This window comes from Macaca fascicularis, chromosome X, assembly GCF_037993035.2.
Source record: "Macaca fascicularis isolate 582-1 chromosome X, T2T-MFA8v1.1".
NCBI classification, from domain to species: Eukaryota; Metazoa; Chordata; class Mammalia; order Primates; family Cercopithecidae; genus Macaca; species Macaca fascicularis.
Window position 1 is genome coordinate 145,793,341 of NC_088395.1, and position 16,491 is coordinate 145,809,831.

At 38.0% G+C, this 16,491-nt stretch overlaps 1 protein-coding gene across 1 annotated transcript in view; it reads left to right on the forward strand.

The window, feature by feature from the left end:
• Positions 1-336: 336 nt before the first annotated feature.
• Positions 337-16,491, forward strand: part of F9 (coagulation factor IX) — a 32,694-nt gene continuing 16,539 nt past the window's right edge. Inside the window, exons 1-4 of the mRNA XM_005594717.5 lie at positions 337-450; positions 6,994-7,157; positions 7,346-7,370; positions 11,066-11,179. Coding sequence (XP_005594774.1) covers positions 363-450; positions 6,994-7,157; positions 7,346-7,370; positions 11,066-11,179 — 391 coding nt within the window. The 5' untranslated portion in view covers positions 337-362. The remainder of the gene's footprint in view (positions 451-6,993; positions 7,158-7,345; positions 7,371-11,065; positions 11,180-16,491) is intronic.

Sequence of the window (16,491 nt, forward strand, 5' to 3'; positions counted from 1 at the left end):
AATGTAAAGTGGTACAGCCATTCTGGCAAACATCAGTGATCTCTTACAAAGATAAGACGTGTCCCAGTGATGAATTGTGCTGCCCCAGTAAAAGTAGCCACTATGCCTATCTTCATTCTGAAGATGTATCACTTCCTGTTTCAGCCTCAAATCAGCCACAGTGGCAGAAGCCCACAAAGTCAGAGGTGAAATTTAATAATGACCACTGCCCATTCTCTTCACTTGTCCCAAGAGGCCATTGGAAATAGTCCAAAGACCCATTGAGGGAGATGGACATTATTTCCCAGAAGTAAATACAGCTCAGCTTGTACTTTGGTACAACTAATCGACCTTACCACTTGCACAATCAGCTAGCAAAGGTTATGCAGCGTGTGAACATGATCATGGCAGAATCACCAGGCCTCATCACCATCTGCCTTTTAGGATATCTACTCAGTGCTGAATGTACAGGTTTGTTTCCTTTTTTAAAATACATTGAGTATGCTTGCCTTTTAGATATAGAAATATCTGATGCTGTCTTCTTCACTAAAGTTTGATTACATGATTTGACAGCAATATTGAAGAGTCTAGCAGCCAGCATGCAGGTTGGTAAGTACTGGTTCTTTGTTAGCTAGGTTTTCTTCTTCATTTTTAAAACTAAACAGATCAACAATGCTTATGATGCATTTATGTTTAACAAACACTGTTCAGTTTATGATTTGGTCATGTAATTCCTGTTAGAAAACATTCATCTCCTTGGTTTAAAAAATCAAAAGTGGGAAAACAAAGAAATAGCAGAATACAGTGAAAAAATTAACCACATTATTTTTTGTTTGGGCTTACCACTTTGAAATCAAAATAGGAAATGAAAGCACAATGGTCTTATTTACACAAAAAGTCTGATTTTAAGATACATGACATTTCAAGGTTTTAGAAGTATGTAATGAGGTATGTCTCTAATTTTATAAAATATATATCTTCAATTTAAAGTTTTAGTTAAAACATAAAGATTAACCTTTCATTAGCAAGCTGTTAGTTATCACCAAAACTTTTCGTGGATTAGGAAAAAATCATTTTGTCTCTATGTAAAACATCTTGGAGTTGATATTTGGGGAAACACAATACTCAGTTGAGTTCCCTAGGGGAGAAAAGCAAGTCTAAGAATTGACATGAAGAGTAGCAAGTTAGCTAATGCAACATATATCACTTTGTTTTTTCACAACTACAGTGACTTTATATATTCCCCAGAGGAAGGCATATGGGGAAGAAATTATCCCATTTGGACAAACAGCATGTTCTCACAGGAAGCATTTATCACACTTACTTGTCAACCTTCTAGAATCAAATCTAGTAGCTGACAGTACCAAGATCAGGGGTGCCAACCCTAAGCACCCCCAGAAAGCTGACTGGCCCTGTGGTTCCCACTCCAGACATGATGTCAGCTGTGAAATCAGACTGAAATGCTGAAATAATGATTAAAAAAATACAGAGGTTAAACTAGCAACGTGAGTAAAGTCAAGGGATAAAGAAAATTTGTTGGAAAACTCACAAAGCAGGACATAAAGCAAGGTCATTAGACATATCTCATTAGTGTGACATCTGGGAGGACAAAGGATCCAAACTCTTTCTTCTATAGAAGTGGTGAGATGATCAAGGTAGAGGGCTTCTGCCTCCTTGAAGACTTCAGATGCTGGGGAAAGGACAGATAAGAATAAAGGTGAACCAGGCTTTTGGAGCAAGGGAAATAATGACTAGAGATAAACCTGAAGGGAAGTTAAATATATGATCCCCAGACAATACTAAGGAGAAAGGCAATGTGATTCTGCAGCCATTGTAGCCAGAGATAATAAGCCCTTGAGGAGGGGGCCAGGGGAATTTTTCTAAGGATGGACAGTATTAATGCAGCACTCTCTTCTGCTATTAAAACTCTCATTGGCTTCTAAAAGGAGTTTCTGTGAGTGATTTGCTGAGATGTTGCATTTTCATGGCTGCTGCCTTTAGGTATTATTGCAACAGTTTGGAATTTTGAAATTAAAACAGTTCTGCAAAACCGGTTTAGTTTTGTAAAGTGTATGCATCAAAGATGTCCTTCATTCATTCAGACATTACTGAGTTACAACTACAGTGCCAGGTACTGTGTCAGGGTATTAGGGGTATGGGGACAAACAAGACTCTCTCTTTGATCTAAAGCACCATGAGGCCAGGTGAGAAGTTTCAATATAATGTGATAAAATGTGCACCAGTTACAAGGGATCATAGAGAAAAGAACATATTAAATGGGGACACACTTGATAGAGAGAAATTATTTTCATCTGGGTCTAAAAAGATGAGGTGTTCTCTCTCTTTAAATGTCTGACATAAGGGCATTTTATGCAAAGAGGATCACTCATGTGCAAAGACTCAGATTTGCAAGAACGTGAGGTATTTCAGGAGTTTTGTATGGTTCCATATGGAGTATGACAAGTGAGGCAGGTAAACTAGGCAGAGCTGGTCATCAGATAATGAAGGCGTTAACCTAAGGAGACTGGGCAATAAAATGCAATATGGAGGTACCAAAGTATAAACATAAGGAGTACGACTGATGGCTGATTTAGGATGCCCAGTCTGGCAACACTCTAATGAAATGATAGCTGGGGAGGGAGGCCATACCCAGACTAGGAGAGAGCAGTCTTGAGACTATTGCAATTATCTACGGGAGACACAAAGGCTGGAACCTGAACAGTACCTGTACAAAAAAAGGGGGGAGTTCAAATGATATTAAGGAAGTAGAAGTGGTATGACTTAACCATCTGGGTATAGGAGGAGAAATGGCTAGAGCCTTGGGCATTTTGTGTTTGATGTGATTATGAGCCACAGCATAATGTCTAGGAGAACTGGCTCGTTAGTCTGACTGCCAGAGTCTGAATCCTGATGTTTTAGGATTTTAGGTCTGATGTTTTAGTATGTTACCTTGGGCAAAGCCCTTAGCCTCTATGAATCTCAGTTTTCTTCATTTATAAAAATAAGATGATAGTGCCTATCTCGTGGGACTTTTGTGAGGATGAAGTGAGATAATGGATGCAAAGTTACTGAGCACAGTGTCCAACACAGCAGAAGCATTACATATACATCAGCTATTACTGGCTACATTATGATAATCGGTTAGGGAGTTAGAAAGATAATCTGAAATTCAGGAGACATATCTGACTATAGATGAGTATTTGGAACTCAGTGTTCTGTAAACAGTAGTTACAGCCACGTGTGTGGGCATCTAGAGAGTGAGCATGGATACTGTGATGCCTAGTACAGTGCCTGGCAGTAGTGGTTGTATGCTCAGTAAATTTTGTTAACAGGGTCAGGGCCGGACTAGGGTGTGGTAAGCAAGGCCTATAGGGCATAAATATACTTGTACACCCCGAGAAGTGAGGACCTCTTAAATATTGTGCCCTACGTGCCTTGTTTAGTTCACTCTTGTCCCAGCGCTGGCAAGTATGTATAAAGTGAAAAAGGAAAAAGCTGAGGCTGGAGCCTGGGAGAACCTTGGACTTCTCAGGGCCATGGAGAGGAACAGGAGTTAATCAATTCAAGTGCTGGATGGATAACAGGAGTTACAGCCAAGAGGGGAACCGGAATAGAGTGATTATTATAAAAAGAGTTTCCTAAAAAGGGAGAGATCAACAATTAGAAAATATTTAGAGCAGCCAGTAAATACATAAACTCAAAATTATTCTTTAGGTCATTTTGGATCGTGACAATAGTCATTTCATTATATAAATGTGATTAAGGAAGGAAAAGAGCTGCACAAAAGTTATTAAAGAGCTAAAGAGAATGAAGAAATTTAAAATGGAAGAAAGTAGGGCCAACATGAAAGGAGTAGGGAGAAAAAGAGATAACCAGCATATTGTCTCACTGATCCTGTCAACACCTGTGAGGTAGATATTCTTATTATACTACTGTTAAACCTATTTTACATTTGACAAAGTTACGGTTCAGAGCTTATGTGACTTGTCCAAGGTCACAGGTCTAGAGGAGGCAGATACTTGATTCAAACCTATTTCTGTCTGATCTGATTCTAAAGTCTGTTTTTTCACTCAACCTCACTGTACAGTCAGTTCTCCCTGTGAGTTCCATAGCCACAGATTCAACTAACTGCGGATCAAAAATATTCCAGAAAAAAATGGATGGCTGCATCCCTACCGAATGTGTACAGTCTTTTTTATCTTTCATTATTCCCTAAACAATACAGCATAACAACTATTTACATAGCATTTACATTGTATTAGCTATTACGAGAAACCTAGAGATGATTTAAAGTATAAAGGAGGATGTGTTTAGATTATATGCAAATAGTAAGCCATTTTTATATCAGAGATGTGAGCACCCACAGATCTTGATATTTGCAGGGGGTCTTGCCACCAATTTTCCATGGATACTGAGGAACGACTGTAAATGGATGCAGGTATGGATGCTATTTAGGAGTGTCCAGGGCCAAATAAATGAGTTGCTGAGCAGAGAGGTGGGTGGAGGCTGTGAGGCATTAATATGTGGTGGCACCCATCTGCAGTTCGGTGATTTTTTCCTTTATAGTCCTTGGCTGTCTGGGAAGAGAAGGATGAAGGCAGATGGCTGCTCAGATTTAGGGACTAGGATTGCAGGATAGGCACAGCATTGCAAAGAAGTGAAGGAAACTGAGAAATTTGGCAAATGAAGAGTTGAAGAGAGGCCTGGCATGGTGGCTCACACCTGTAATCCCAGCACTTTGAGAGGCCCAGGCGGGCAGATCACTTGAGGTCAGGAGTTTGACACCAGCCTGGCCAACATAGTGAAATGGTGAAACCCTGTCTCTACTGAAAATACAAAAATTAGCTGGGCATGGTGGCGGGCACCTGTAATCCCAGCTACTCAGGAGGCTGAGGCAGGAGAATAGCTTGAACCTGGGAGATGGAGGTTGCAGTGAGCTGAGATCGCACCGCTGCACTCCAGCCTGGGCGACAGAGCAAGACTCTGTCTCAAAAAAAAAAAAAAAAAAAAAATGTTGAAGAGAAAAAGTCTAGGCTAAATTCAAAGACAAAAAGTGAGCCCAAAAGGAACCTGAAGGGCAGGGAAAAGCAGGGATGTCAAGGGACTAGAATACTCCATAAAGTGAACAGCTGCAATGAAAATAAGGGAAGAAAGTTTAGTTCATCTCCGTTGCTTTCCTTTCCTTTTTACTTTCCTTTATCTTCCTTTTTGGAGTTAATCAGGAAGTAGTCCCAAATACCCCAGAAAGTTCATCTTATAAGCCCTTGGTCCTCTTGAGATGGTATCAGATATATTGCTAGACCCTTGAAGAAAGGAACAACTCCAGCAACTTCTTGAGTCCCTGTTATTAATCTTATACATACACACACATATATGTATATACATGAAAACACACAAACACGTGTGTGTGTATACAGCCATGCATTCCTTAACAATGGGGATATATTCTGAGAAATGTGTCATTAAGCAATTTCATCATTGTGCGAACATAATAGAGTGTACTTACCTAATCCTAAATGGTATAGCTTACTACATACCTAGGTTATATTTACGTGGCCTATTGCTCCTAGGCTCCTAGGATGCAAACCTGTACAGCATGTGACTGTACTGAACACTGTAGGCAACAGCAACAGTGGTATTTGTGGATCTAAACATAGAAAAGGCACAGTGAAAATACAGTATAATAACCTTACAGGACCACTGTCATATAATGTCATCATTGACCAAATGTCATTATGCAACAAATGATTATCATATATATATGATATATATATGTGTGTATATATACATGTATACATGTATATATATTTATGTCATTATGCAACAAATGATTATCATATATATGATATATGTGTGTGTATATGTATATGTGTATATATACACGTATACATGTATATATACACATGTATACGTGTGTGTGTATATATATACACACACACACACACACACACATACATACACAGAGAGAGAGAAAGAGAAAGAGAGAGGAGAGAGGAAGGAGGGAGGGAAGGAGAAAGATAATTCAGATAGAGACATCAATCCTAAAGGGTTCAGGAATGTCTCTACAGACTAGGTAGATGTAGCTTAAAAAAACCACACCCTGAATTCTAGAGAGATGTTCAGATCACTGCAATTCCTATTATAACCTTATGGGACCACTGTCATATAATGTCATCATTGACCAAATGTCATTATGCAACAAATGATTATCTCATATATATATATATATGATATGATATATATGATATATATGTGTGTGTGTGTATATATATACACACACACACATATACAGAGAGAGAGAGAAAAAGAGAGACAGAGGAGAGAGGAAGGAGGGAGGGAAGGAGAAAGATAATTCAGATAGAGACATCAGTTCTCCAGAGTTCAGGAGTGTCTCTACAGACTAGGTAGATGTAACTTAAAAAATCCACACCCTGAATTCTAGAGAGATGTTCAGATCACTGCAATTCCTATAACACTTGCCAACCAACAGTGCTGTTGATCTGAAATTGCTTTTTCAAATTAATGCAGTGGTTTTTCTTTAACATCTAGTCACAGACATTGGGGTCACATTTGCAGCTGGACCATAATTAGGCTTCTGTTCTTCAGGAGACATTTGTTCAAAGTCATTTGGGCAACCATATTCTGAAAACAGCCCAGCCAGGGTGATGGATCACCTTGCAAGGATCCGCAATGAGCTATTTTCAAGTGATGACAAAGTGTGAAGTTAACTGCTCATTTGAGAACTTTCTTTTTCATCCAAAGTAAATTCAAATACGATTAGAAATCTGACCTTTTATTACTGGAACTCTCCTAAAAGTAAAATTGAATTTTAATTCCTAAATCTCCATGTGTATACAGTACTGTGGGAACATTACAGATTTTGGCTCCATGCCCTAAAGAGAAATTGGCTTTGGGATTATTTGTATTAAAAACAAAGTCTTTCTTAAGAGATGTAAAATTTTCATGATGTTTTCTTTTTTGCTAAAACTAAAGAATTATTCTTTTACATTTCAGTTTTTCTTGATCATGAAAATGCCAACAAAATTCTGAATCGGCCAAAGAGGTATAATTCAGGTAAATTGGAAGAGTTTGTTCAAGGGAACCTTGAGAGAGAATGTATGGAAGAAAAGTGTAATTTTGAAGAAGCACGAGAAGTTTTTGAAAACACTGAAAAAACAGTGAGTATTTCCACATAATACCCTTCAGATGCAGAGCATAGAATAGAAAATCTTTAAAAAGACACTTCTCTTTACAATTTTAAAGCATCCATATATATTTATGTATTATAAATGTTATAAAAGATAGGGAATCAATACCAAAACACTTTAAATATTACCATTAATTTGTCTTCTTTTATTCTTTATAGACTGAATTTTGGAAGCAGTATGTTGGTAAGCAATTCATTTTATCTTCTAGCTAGTATATGAAACATTTGAGAATGATGTGGGTTTTTTCTCTGCATAAATAGACAATATATTAAACTTTGCCAAAGAACCCAGAAAGATCAGTCCAACCCTCTAACCCAAATTGAATGGTGATATACTACAGGGTTATGCCAGTGTGGGAACTATTGCTGGTAAATAAGTTTAATCCTCCCTAGGTCTTCACAAAGAACATTGTTCCACCCCAGGAAGGTGGAAGGAAGAGACTGAAATGATTGTGTCTTAGGACCTGATGAAAGTTTGCATTCCTCAGTAAAATCAGAGAATGCTGATTGACTTAAATGTTTATAGCTTCCAAGTCCTCCTCATTATCATGGCCTCCAAACCCCTCCATGATTGTCCTTCCCCACCCTCCCCATTACCCTTTTTGCCTCCTCTGCTACTTCTCTCCTCGCACACTGGGCTCCAGCCACCCTGATCTTCCTGCCACTTCTTGCACACTCTAGGAATGCTCCCACTTTAGAGGCTTTATCTGGCTGTTTCTCTTATCTGGCTGTTCCCAACTTCCTGTGGGCTGGCTCCCTCACCTCCTTCAGGTCTTTGCCCAAATGTTACCATCTTAATGAGGCCTACCTTCACCATCTATTAATACTTCAACCTGTCCCAGTAGCCTTACCACTCCAGACACCTGTACAGTACCCCACTCTATTTTTTAACAGAGCTTTTCACCATCTAATGTATCATATAATTTCTTATTCATACTATTTATCATTTATTTTTTCCTACTCCACTAAAATGCAAGTTTCATGTTGGCAGGGATATTCAATTGTTTTGTTTATTGATATATTCCTAGCACCTAGAACAGTATCTGGAAAAGAGGTACTCAGTAAATATTTATCAAATGAATTGACCAAAAGAAGGAAAACTCAAAACTTTAATAACAACTAATTTTAAAACTACAATAACTTAAAATTCAGCAGTAGGATTTTGAGGGAGGGTAAGTTTCAAAGAGTGACTTACCTAGGACTGTCTGCATAAATAAAAAGAAATTAATCCAGATATCAAATTCACCAACTTCCATCAACTGGAAATTCAATTCTATTTCCTACAGTTTATGTTCTGGAGATACTACTGGACACTCTTTTACTCTGGTAACTCATAATTCCTCCACTTTTGTTTTTAAATCATGAGAGAAAAATAGTTGACTCTGTTACATTGTTTTATCTAACTTTTCTTGATCTTAGAAATGAATACTACCATGCCAACTTCTACTGAGGTGCCCCCTAAAGTTAGTCCAAATAGGTCTTTGTAATCTCCATTCCGGCAGAATTTAGAACTTTGAATCACATGATTTATTTCTAAAAGTAAATCCATGACTATTTTCCCCACCAAAAAATTCCTGACAATTAAACTCCTACAATCCCTTCATTGCTCACTCCTCACCCCCAGGATCGTATTTTAAAGTTGGTCCCTTGCCTTTTGGGCCACATAGGTACGCTGTTTGCTATACCACAGGTATAGCTATCTGGAAAACATGGAGGGCATTATTCTTTCACTACTGCTTCGTCAACCAAAAAATAGAACAACAAAAACAAGAACAAAAAAGAAACAAACTCCCTGCCTCTTTTCACTTGCAGTTGAGATTCCTAACCACTACAAAATTAGCCTATGTTTCTTCTCGCACATAGTAGAAACCCAGGCTTCTCACTGCTGTGTTATTCTGTACCATCAACTCACCACATAGAGAGCCTGGTTGAAGAAGAATGATTGTAGAACCACATTACTAGCATCCGTCAAGGACTTTCCAGTTTACAAAAGGCCTATCACATTTAACCCTCACACCATCCTTGTGACCAAAGCATTATTAACTCCATTTCACAGGAGAGTAAACTGAAGCTTAGGGAAGTTAAAAGAACTGCCAAAGGTCACCTAGTTGGGGAGTCATGAAGCCCGGAAGAGAAGCCAAATTCTCTACTGCTCAACCCCTTGCTTTCACTATTACACCTCATGGCCTTCAAATCTAAATGCAGTTACTCATTAAACAGGAACCTGGTAGTCTTAAACAGGAATCTCTCACTTGGTAAGGTCTTGTCTCTTGTTGTATTTGACCCCAACTGTCTATGGCTTTGCCTGAACCCAAAGTACACACAGACACGAACCCAAAGGAGAACCAAATGTGGGATAAAATGACACTCATTTTAGCGACATGTCTCGGCAAATGAGTTCCTGTGTAGCTGGCTGAAAGCCCAGACCCTTTCAGTAAAACATCCTGAATAATTCACATTTGTTGGTCTATAATATAAAGGGCAAATGTAGCTCATTTTTAGGCCAATTCTGAACATCAATAATAATAAACCAGAGATAACAGATTTTTGTTTTCATAGAATTGGAACAAATTGAAGTATCTGTGCAAAAGCATATCAGATCTAGGGGCAAAGGGGACAAGGTCTAATTTTTACAGCAAGCAAATTTTCCAGGGAGGGAATATTTATGATAAAGGGATATTAGTCTCTTAGTCAACAGAACCTGGATACACACTTCCGACAGAGAAGAGGGAGAAAAGGCAGGAATCTACACACCACATATCAAGGAGATTTGCTCTAAAATATGACTGATAATTAGAAATTTCTCAGTTTCCCCCTTTTCCCTCATTCTTTGATTCTTCTTGTTATCTTTATCTCTTACGCCTTTGTTTCTCATATATTGAGTCTTACAGATCAAGCTCCCATTTTTTTCTTCAGGGATATTTTTCTAGTTCAAAGTGCCTACCATCTCCCTTCTGGTTCTATTCATCATTCTCTCCCGAAGCTCCTTTAGAAGTGTGGATTAAGGCAGAGCACTAAGAAACCAGACTTAAAGGTTCCCTTCTCATTCTGACTTTTCTCCTTTTGCCTATTCCTTCCTCCTGTTTTCTTACCATCAGTGTCTTCAAAGACTTTCAAGTACACAGTAAATGTAGAAACTTCAAGAAAGGCAGAATGAAAACATAACCAATGCATACATAAATAAAGCACACTGTGGAATCTTTTTAAATTCTGTATGATATATCGAATGCTGTCTCTCACATTACCTAGACTATTTGAAATCTAATTTATAGAACACAGACTATCTTTAAGCAGTAACAGATGCTTCTGATATCTTTTCTATTGTCTTGAACTATTACTGCATATGATACATCAAAGTTAAGTGACAATACAAGAAAGCAGATTCATTTGCTCCATGCCTAGGCTGTCAGTTCCTAAAGTGGAAACACCATATATTATCTAGCTCAGTTTGCTCTACAAGACCTGCAATAGAGCCTTGTGTGACATAGAGATAATACTTGTTGAAGCAATTAAATTTGACTTGGAATTAACTCTGCCATCATTCTACAAGGAAGGATTGAAAATCCTCACCCTGTTCTGATATAGTACATTTCTATACAAAAACGTCCTGCTCCATCTTCCCTTGCATTGCATAAACTATGTACATGCCTTCCTCAGGGCACTTTCCTAGGACAGTGTCAGCCTAAGGATCTTTGTTTGGGTGGCTTTTAGAAACTCAGGAAGACAGGAGCATCATATGCCTATAGGCAGCTGGCTTCCAGGTCAGTAGTTTTGCTCTGACCCTAAAATCAGACTCCCATCCCAATGGGTATCTACAGGGGAGGACTGGGCATTCTAAGCAGTTTATGTGCCAATTCAATTTCTTAACCTATCTCAAAGATGGAGATCAGTGTGAGTCCAATCCATGTTTAAATGGTGGCAGTTGTAAGGATGACATTAATTCCTATGAATGTTGGTGTCCATTTGGATTCGAAGGAAAGAACTGTGAATTAGGTAAGTAACTATTTTTTGACTACTCATGGTTCAAAGTTTCCCTCTGAAACAAGTTGAAACTGGAAAATGCAATATTCGTGTATCATAATTTTTCTTAAAAACGTACTTTCAACGCTCATAAACATTTCATTTATAGTTATGGTTTTCAGGATATGAGTTGGAGAAGCTATATTAAAATCAATAACAATATTTGGTAACTAATATTAAGTGATAATGATGTTCTACTCACTTATTAATCCTTAATACAACCATATGTGGTTAGTGTTATCATTATCCCCATTCTATGTAGATGAGAAAACTGCAACTCTAACATCCAAAAATTACAGAGGCACAAATGGTTTAGACAGGACTTAAACTTCAGTGTGACCAAAACCCATGCTTCTAACTACTATATTTAAAACTCAGAGAAAACTGAACCCAGAAAATTGAAATCATGACTAAATTGCTATCAACGTAGGTAGTGAAAGTCAATTAAGTGCAGAACTGGAGTATGACTGGCCAATTATCCCATATATTAGGAATTCTCCACATGTACAGACCACTTCATATGCTAAATTTGTTGACAAAATTCAAAGCTCATTCCTGAATATGACTATATTGATTACATCAAAAGTATTACATAACAACCTTAGAATCCTTGTGTACCTTTTCTTCTCAAAGCCTAGACTGTTTCATTTTTCGAGGTTTCAGTAATTGGAGCAGTAAACCCATGTCCTTTGCCTACTTGTTTATCACCTCCAGATGCAATATTACGGGTACTGTGATTGTGAAATGCACACAGTGCTAATGAGGAATTCACTTTCTACTCTGACACTCCAGAAGAATAGAGATGCAATCCTAAGGAAGAATTTAACACCACAGGCTACCTGACTAAGGATAAAGAGTAGAAAATTAGCAGGACTCTATTAAGGCATTATAGCAATCCACCTGACAGATGAAAAAGGCATGAAATGAAATGAAGTGAAATGTAGCAGCTACACTTGTCCTATTGAGATAGGAAAAAAGTCGCCTGTAATGTTCAGAAATCCTTTCAGTACTAAAAAGAAATTCATTGACCATCTTCCTTTGGGCTCAAAAATTTCTTAGAAGGTAAGAAAAGGAAAAGGTGACAGGGCAAAGACATTTGAAAAGAAAGAAAAGACTGAATGAACTTGCACACCTGGCTTGGACTCCCATTCCTTTAGGTTTCCATTGTGGGGACAAACTAATGCCTGGGTTACCGTTCTTGAGAGTGTGTTAATTGATTCAACATCTCTGAAGTGCTACTTTCATCTGAAAGGTTATAATTTGAAATTCAGATTTACCTGGATAAATTTGATCTTGCTATTGTGGAAACCTCTAGAAATCCTTGGAGTAGTTACTCATTATCAGCTTAAATAATATAACCGTTGGAGCTGAGAGAATGAGTAACTCAATTAGTCTCAGTTACAACTGAAGGGCACATTGTGGTAAACTATAATTGAAAACATAAATATCTTTACCTAGTTTAAAAATAAAGATGCTTTAAAAGGAGAAAGGGAATAACCCTGAGGAATGTAAATAGAAGCACAAACTTTTACAACAGAGTTTACTACATGTGTGGCTATGTTCCACACAGCAAAAATGCTAAGTCTACAACTGACACAACTTGGATACTCAAATGTTCCCACATTTTGGTTTGGTCAGGGCTGTGCAGTTGTACTGCAGCCACCACCACTCCTGGCCTCTAAGGTATATTGATCTGACCCACCAATCTGATCAAGTTTTAGAAAAATATTTTCAGCCCAGTTAGCTCACAAACAAAATGAGAATTCCCACAAATTGCTCTTTATCTCAGACAATAGAAGAAAGCAACAGCAAAAGCATAAACAAATTACCATTTCAGTTTGTTGCTTCCAGTTAAAGACTAATTTCAACAGCTACTAGATAGCGAGTTTATGGGGCATCTCGGCCCCAAGTCTTTTGTTGTATGTGGTCTTGAAAAAAAGAAAGGAGATTTTCATCAATACGGTTTTTTTGTTATCTTTTTCCCTTGTTCATCAGGCCCTTCACTGCGAGAGAGAGGTGTAAACATTCAGGGCATGCTTTCTAGTTAAAGAATATTAATTGGCTATTGGGTCCCTTAGGTTAGAATAAAGACCTCTGTATGATGTTCCCAGCTGTACATCAAATCCAAATATCTCTCAGATAAATGAAGGTCTGTAAGAATTTGGTCATTCCTGTCTCTTCTAAAGAGTAACAGAGGCATTTTCTCAGAATAAAGCAGAATGGAAAGAAAAAAATCACAAGCATGTAAACACCTTTTTCAATTTTCCAGCATGTCACAGACACTGCTGTCTTATTTGCTACATATTTCTGAGGAGTGAAAAAAGGAACTATGTTGAGTTTAGCTGAAGCACAGCATATTTTGTGGTAAACTTGTTAAATAAAACATCTTTTGTCCAAGCTTTGGTTGTCATACCAGTGGATATATCAGTAAATATAAAGGCAGAATAAAATACAGCAGAACATACTAACATTTGTAGTAGGCATGAAGGGAATTAGAAAGTGTTTTTGTTAACATGGAGGGAGAAAAACAGATGCTTTGAGATGTTCTTCAAAAGATATTCTAGGCACTGAGACCCCCTTCAGGACCAGAGAGTCCATACCCACCACAGTACCTGACATATAAATGCTCAGTAATTGATAAAGGAGTCCCATTCTAACTGTTCCTTAGGCCCTGCTCTATGGAACTCTCCCCTGGAAATCCTTGTGCCATTATTTTATTTCTGGAATCTTCAGCCTTTTAGCTGAGGGCAAAAGATTGCTGATTAGGAAGCAATATTTCCCACCTCCTGCACAAAACAAGCCAAAGATCAACAGCAGCAGCAACATACTGGGCCCTAAAGGGCAATGACAAATGTGGATAATGATACAGAGTTCTGGTTACTTCTTAGCCAATGACACAGAATCACAATTGAGAAAACACAGAGTTTATTCATTCCCATTGTGCATGCCCTGGACAAACCGAGCTGCACCTTTCGTAATGTATCACAATCTCATATTGACGGAACACTTTCTACAGGTAATGTTTGATTTGGCTGAACACTTTAGCATTGCTTCGTAGCAACAAAATGACAGCTAGTAACAAAAAAAAAAAAAAAAGATCCAGGGATATTACCACTGTTAGTGAGGAGAAAGGCCTTTAAATTAATTAATTAATTAATAGGACCAAGTGCCATCTTTCTGGATCATCTTTATGCCCTTAGTGGATTATTGGTAGCAAAGGTTAAAGCTCAAGCTGGTTCCTTTGTCCCCCCTGCCAAGAGTTGATTTGCCTCCCTTTATTTCCTGAAGTATCAGTAAGGACTAAGAGCTAATTATTACAGTTGGCTATGCTAGCACATGTAAAATAGAGTTTAAAAGTTTAGATTCGTCACTCAAAAATTCATATTCTCCAAAACCATACAGTCACTCTGTTAGCCTGTGTTCCCCCAGAAAAAAAAAAAAAGTCACAAGCTTATTTATTAACATGTGCAATCCCAGGGGGCAAGAGAAAAGAACTGAAGAGTGAGGCAGAAAGGAAAAGAAAGCCAATAAGAGGATGAGTTATCAAACTACTCGTATCTAACTGCAATTGATTGCTTAACTTCCTGGGACTGTCTCCAATAAGTCAAATTGGTCTCAGGTTAGTCCACCTGAATGGGAAGAAGAGGTGAAAGAATTTGTCAGTATCTGTCTCTTATTGGTTAGAAGTTCGACTTATGGGGAATTAACTCCCTCACATTTCTTAGTTGGATATGCTTGGGTACCGAGAGGGTCATATGGCATCCATGCCTCAGCATTAACAGGGAAGCTTCAAGGCAAAAGACACCTAGTGCAGCTGTGAGCCAAGGCAATTCAAGGATACACCCATAGGAGGTCGGTTGAAATCCACCCAGAGCTAATCACCACCATGCTGGAAAAAGACACAGGTGAAGCTGAGCAGAATGAAGGTGGTGCATAGGAGGTATCTAATGCAGTCACTCATTTTCAAACTTTTCATGTTATGATTGCACTGGCCACTGAGGATTTCTATTGAAAGTGTTACTGTTGTCAAACATGCACATAAGGGGAAAGGTGTCTTACATTGTTTATATTCCTGTGCTGCTCTAGAAACAGAAATAGGCTCAAGAGCAGAGCCTGTGTTTCTTAATTCAGCAGGTCTAAGCTAACAAGTCCCGAAACATGCTACTTCCTGTTATTGGTATTGCATAGGAGAAACAAAAGGAAAGCACAGTAATTAGAAAATACAAAACAAGATGGCAGGAATCACCCAAATATATCAGGACACACAATTATTGTGAATTGGGGTTAAACTAATCTATTAATAATGACAACTTTCGGTTTGGAGTTAAAAATTTAATTGTATACTGTTAACAAAATTGATACCTAAACTAAAATTACACTGGGAGGCTAAAATGAAGGGATGTGAAAAGAACTATCAGGTAAAAACTAACAAAAAGAAACTAGCAAAGCAATCTTAATATCAGACAAAATAGAATCCAAGAGGAAAATCATTTCAAAAGACAAGAGATATTTTTTTATTAATAAGGGGAATTGCATAGGAGAGTAAAGAAAATGTGGGCCACTGGAATGCTTAGCACTAATGACATATTGGTCTTTGGTCTTCAGTTACCGTACAGGACCCTATTTCATTCTTTTATGTTTGATATGTAACCACCTCAGCCAGCTTCAAGTTGCTTTTTGGCCCTAATGGACTAACGCTATAATTTCCTTTTTAAAAAATGTTTTATTTTAGGTTTAGGGGTACATGTGAAGGTTACATAGATAAACATGTGTCACAGGGGTTTGTTGTACATATTATTACATGATGCAGATATTAAGCTCAGTACCCAACAGTGATCTTTTCTGCTCCTCTCCCTCATCCCACTCTCCCCTGTCAAGTAGACCCCAGTATCTGTTGTTTCCTTCTTTGTGTTTATAAGTTCTTATCACTTAGCTCCCACTTACAAGTGAGAACATGCAGTATTTGATTTTTGTTCCTATGCTAGTTTGCTAAGGATGATAGCCTCCAGCTCCATTCATATTCCCACAAAAGAAATAATCTTGTTCTTTTCTATGGCTGCATAATATTCCATGGTATATATGAACCACGTTTTCTTTATCCAGTCTGCCATTGATGGGCATTTAGGTTGATTCCATGTCTGCTATCCTAACACTGTAATTTCTAAAGACTTCCAGGTTTTACTTTTATAGGTAACCTGTTAAACAGTCTAGCTCGGGATGCCAAGCAATTTCTAGAATAACTAAGCAATAGAAATTACACTTCAATTCAGAAAGGCAGTATCTAC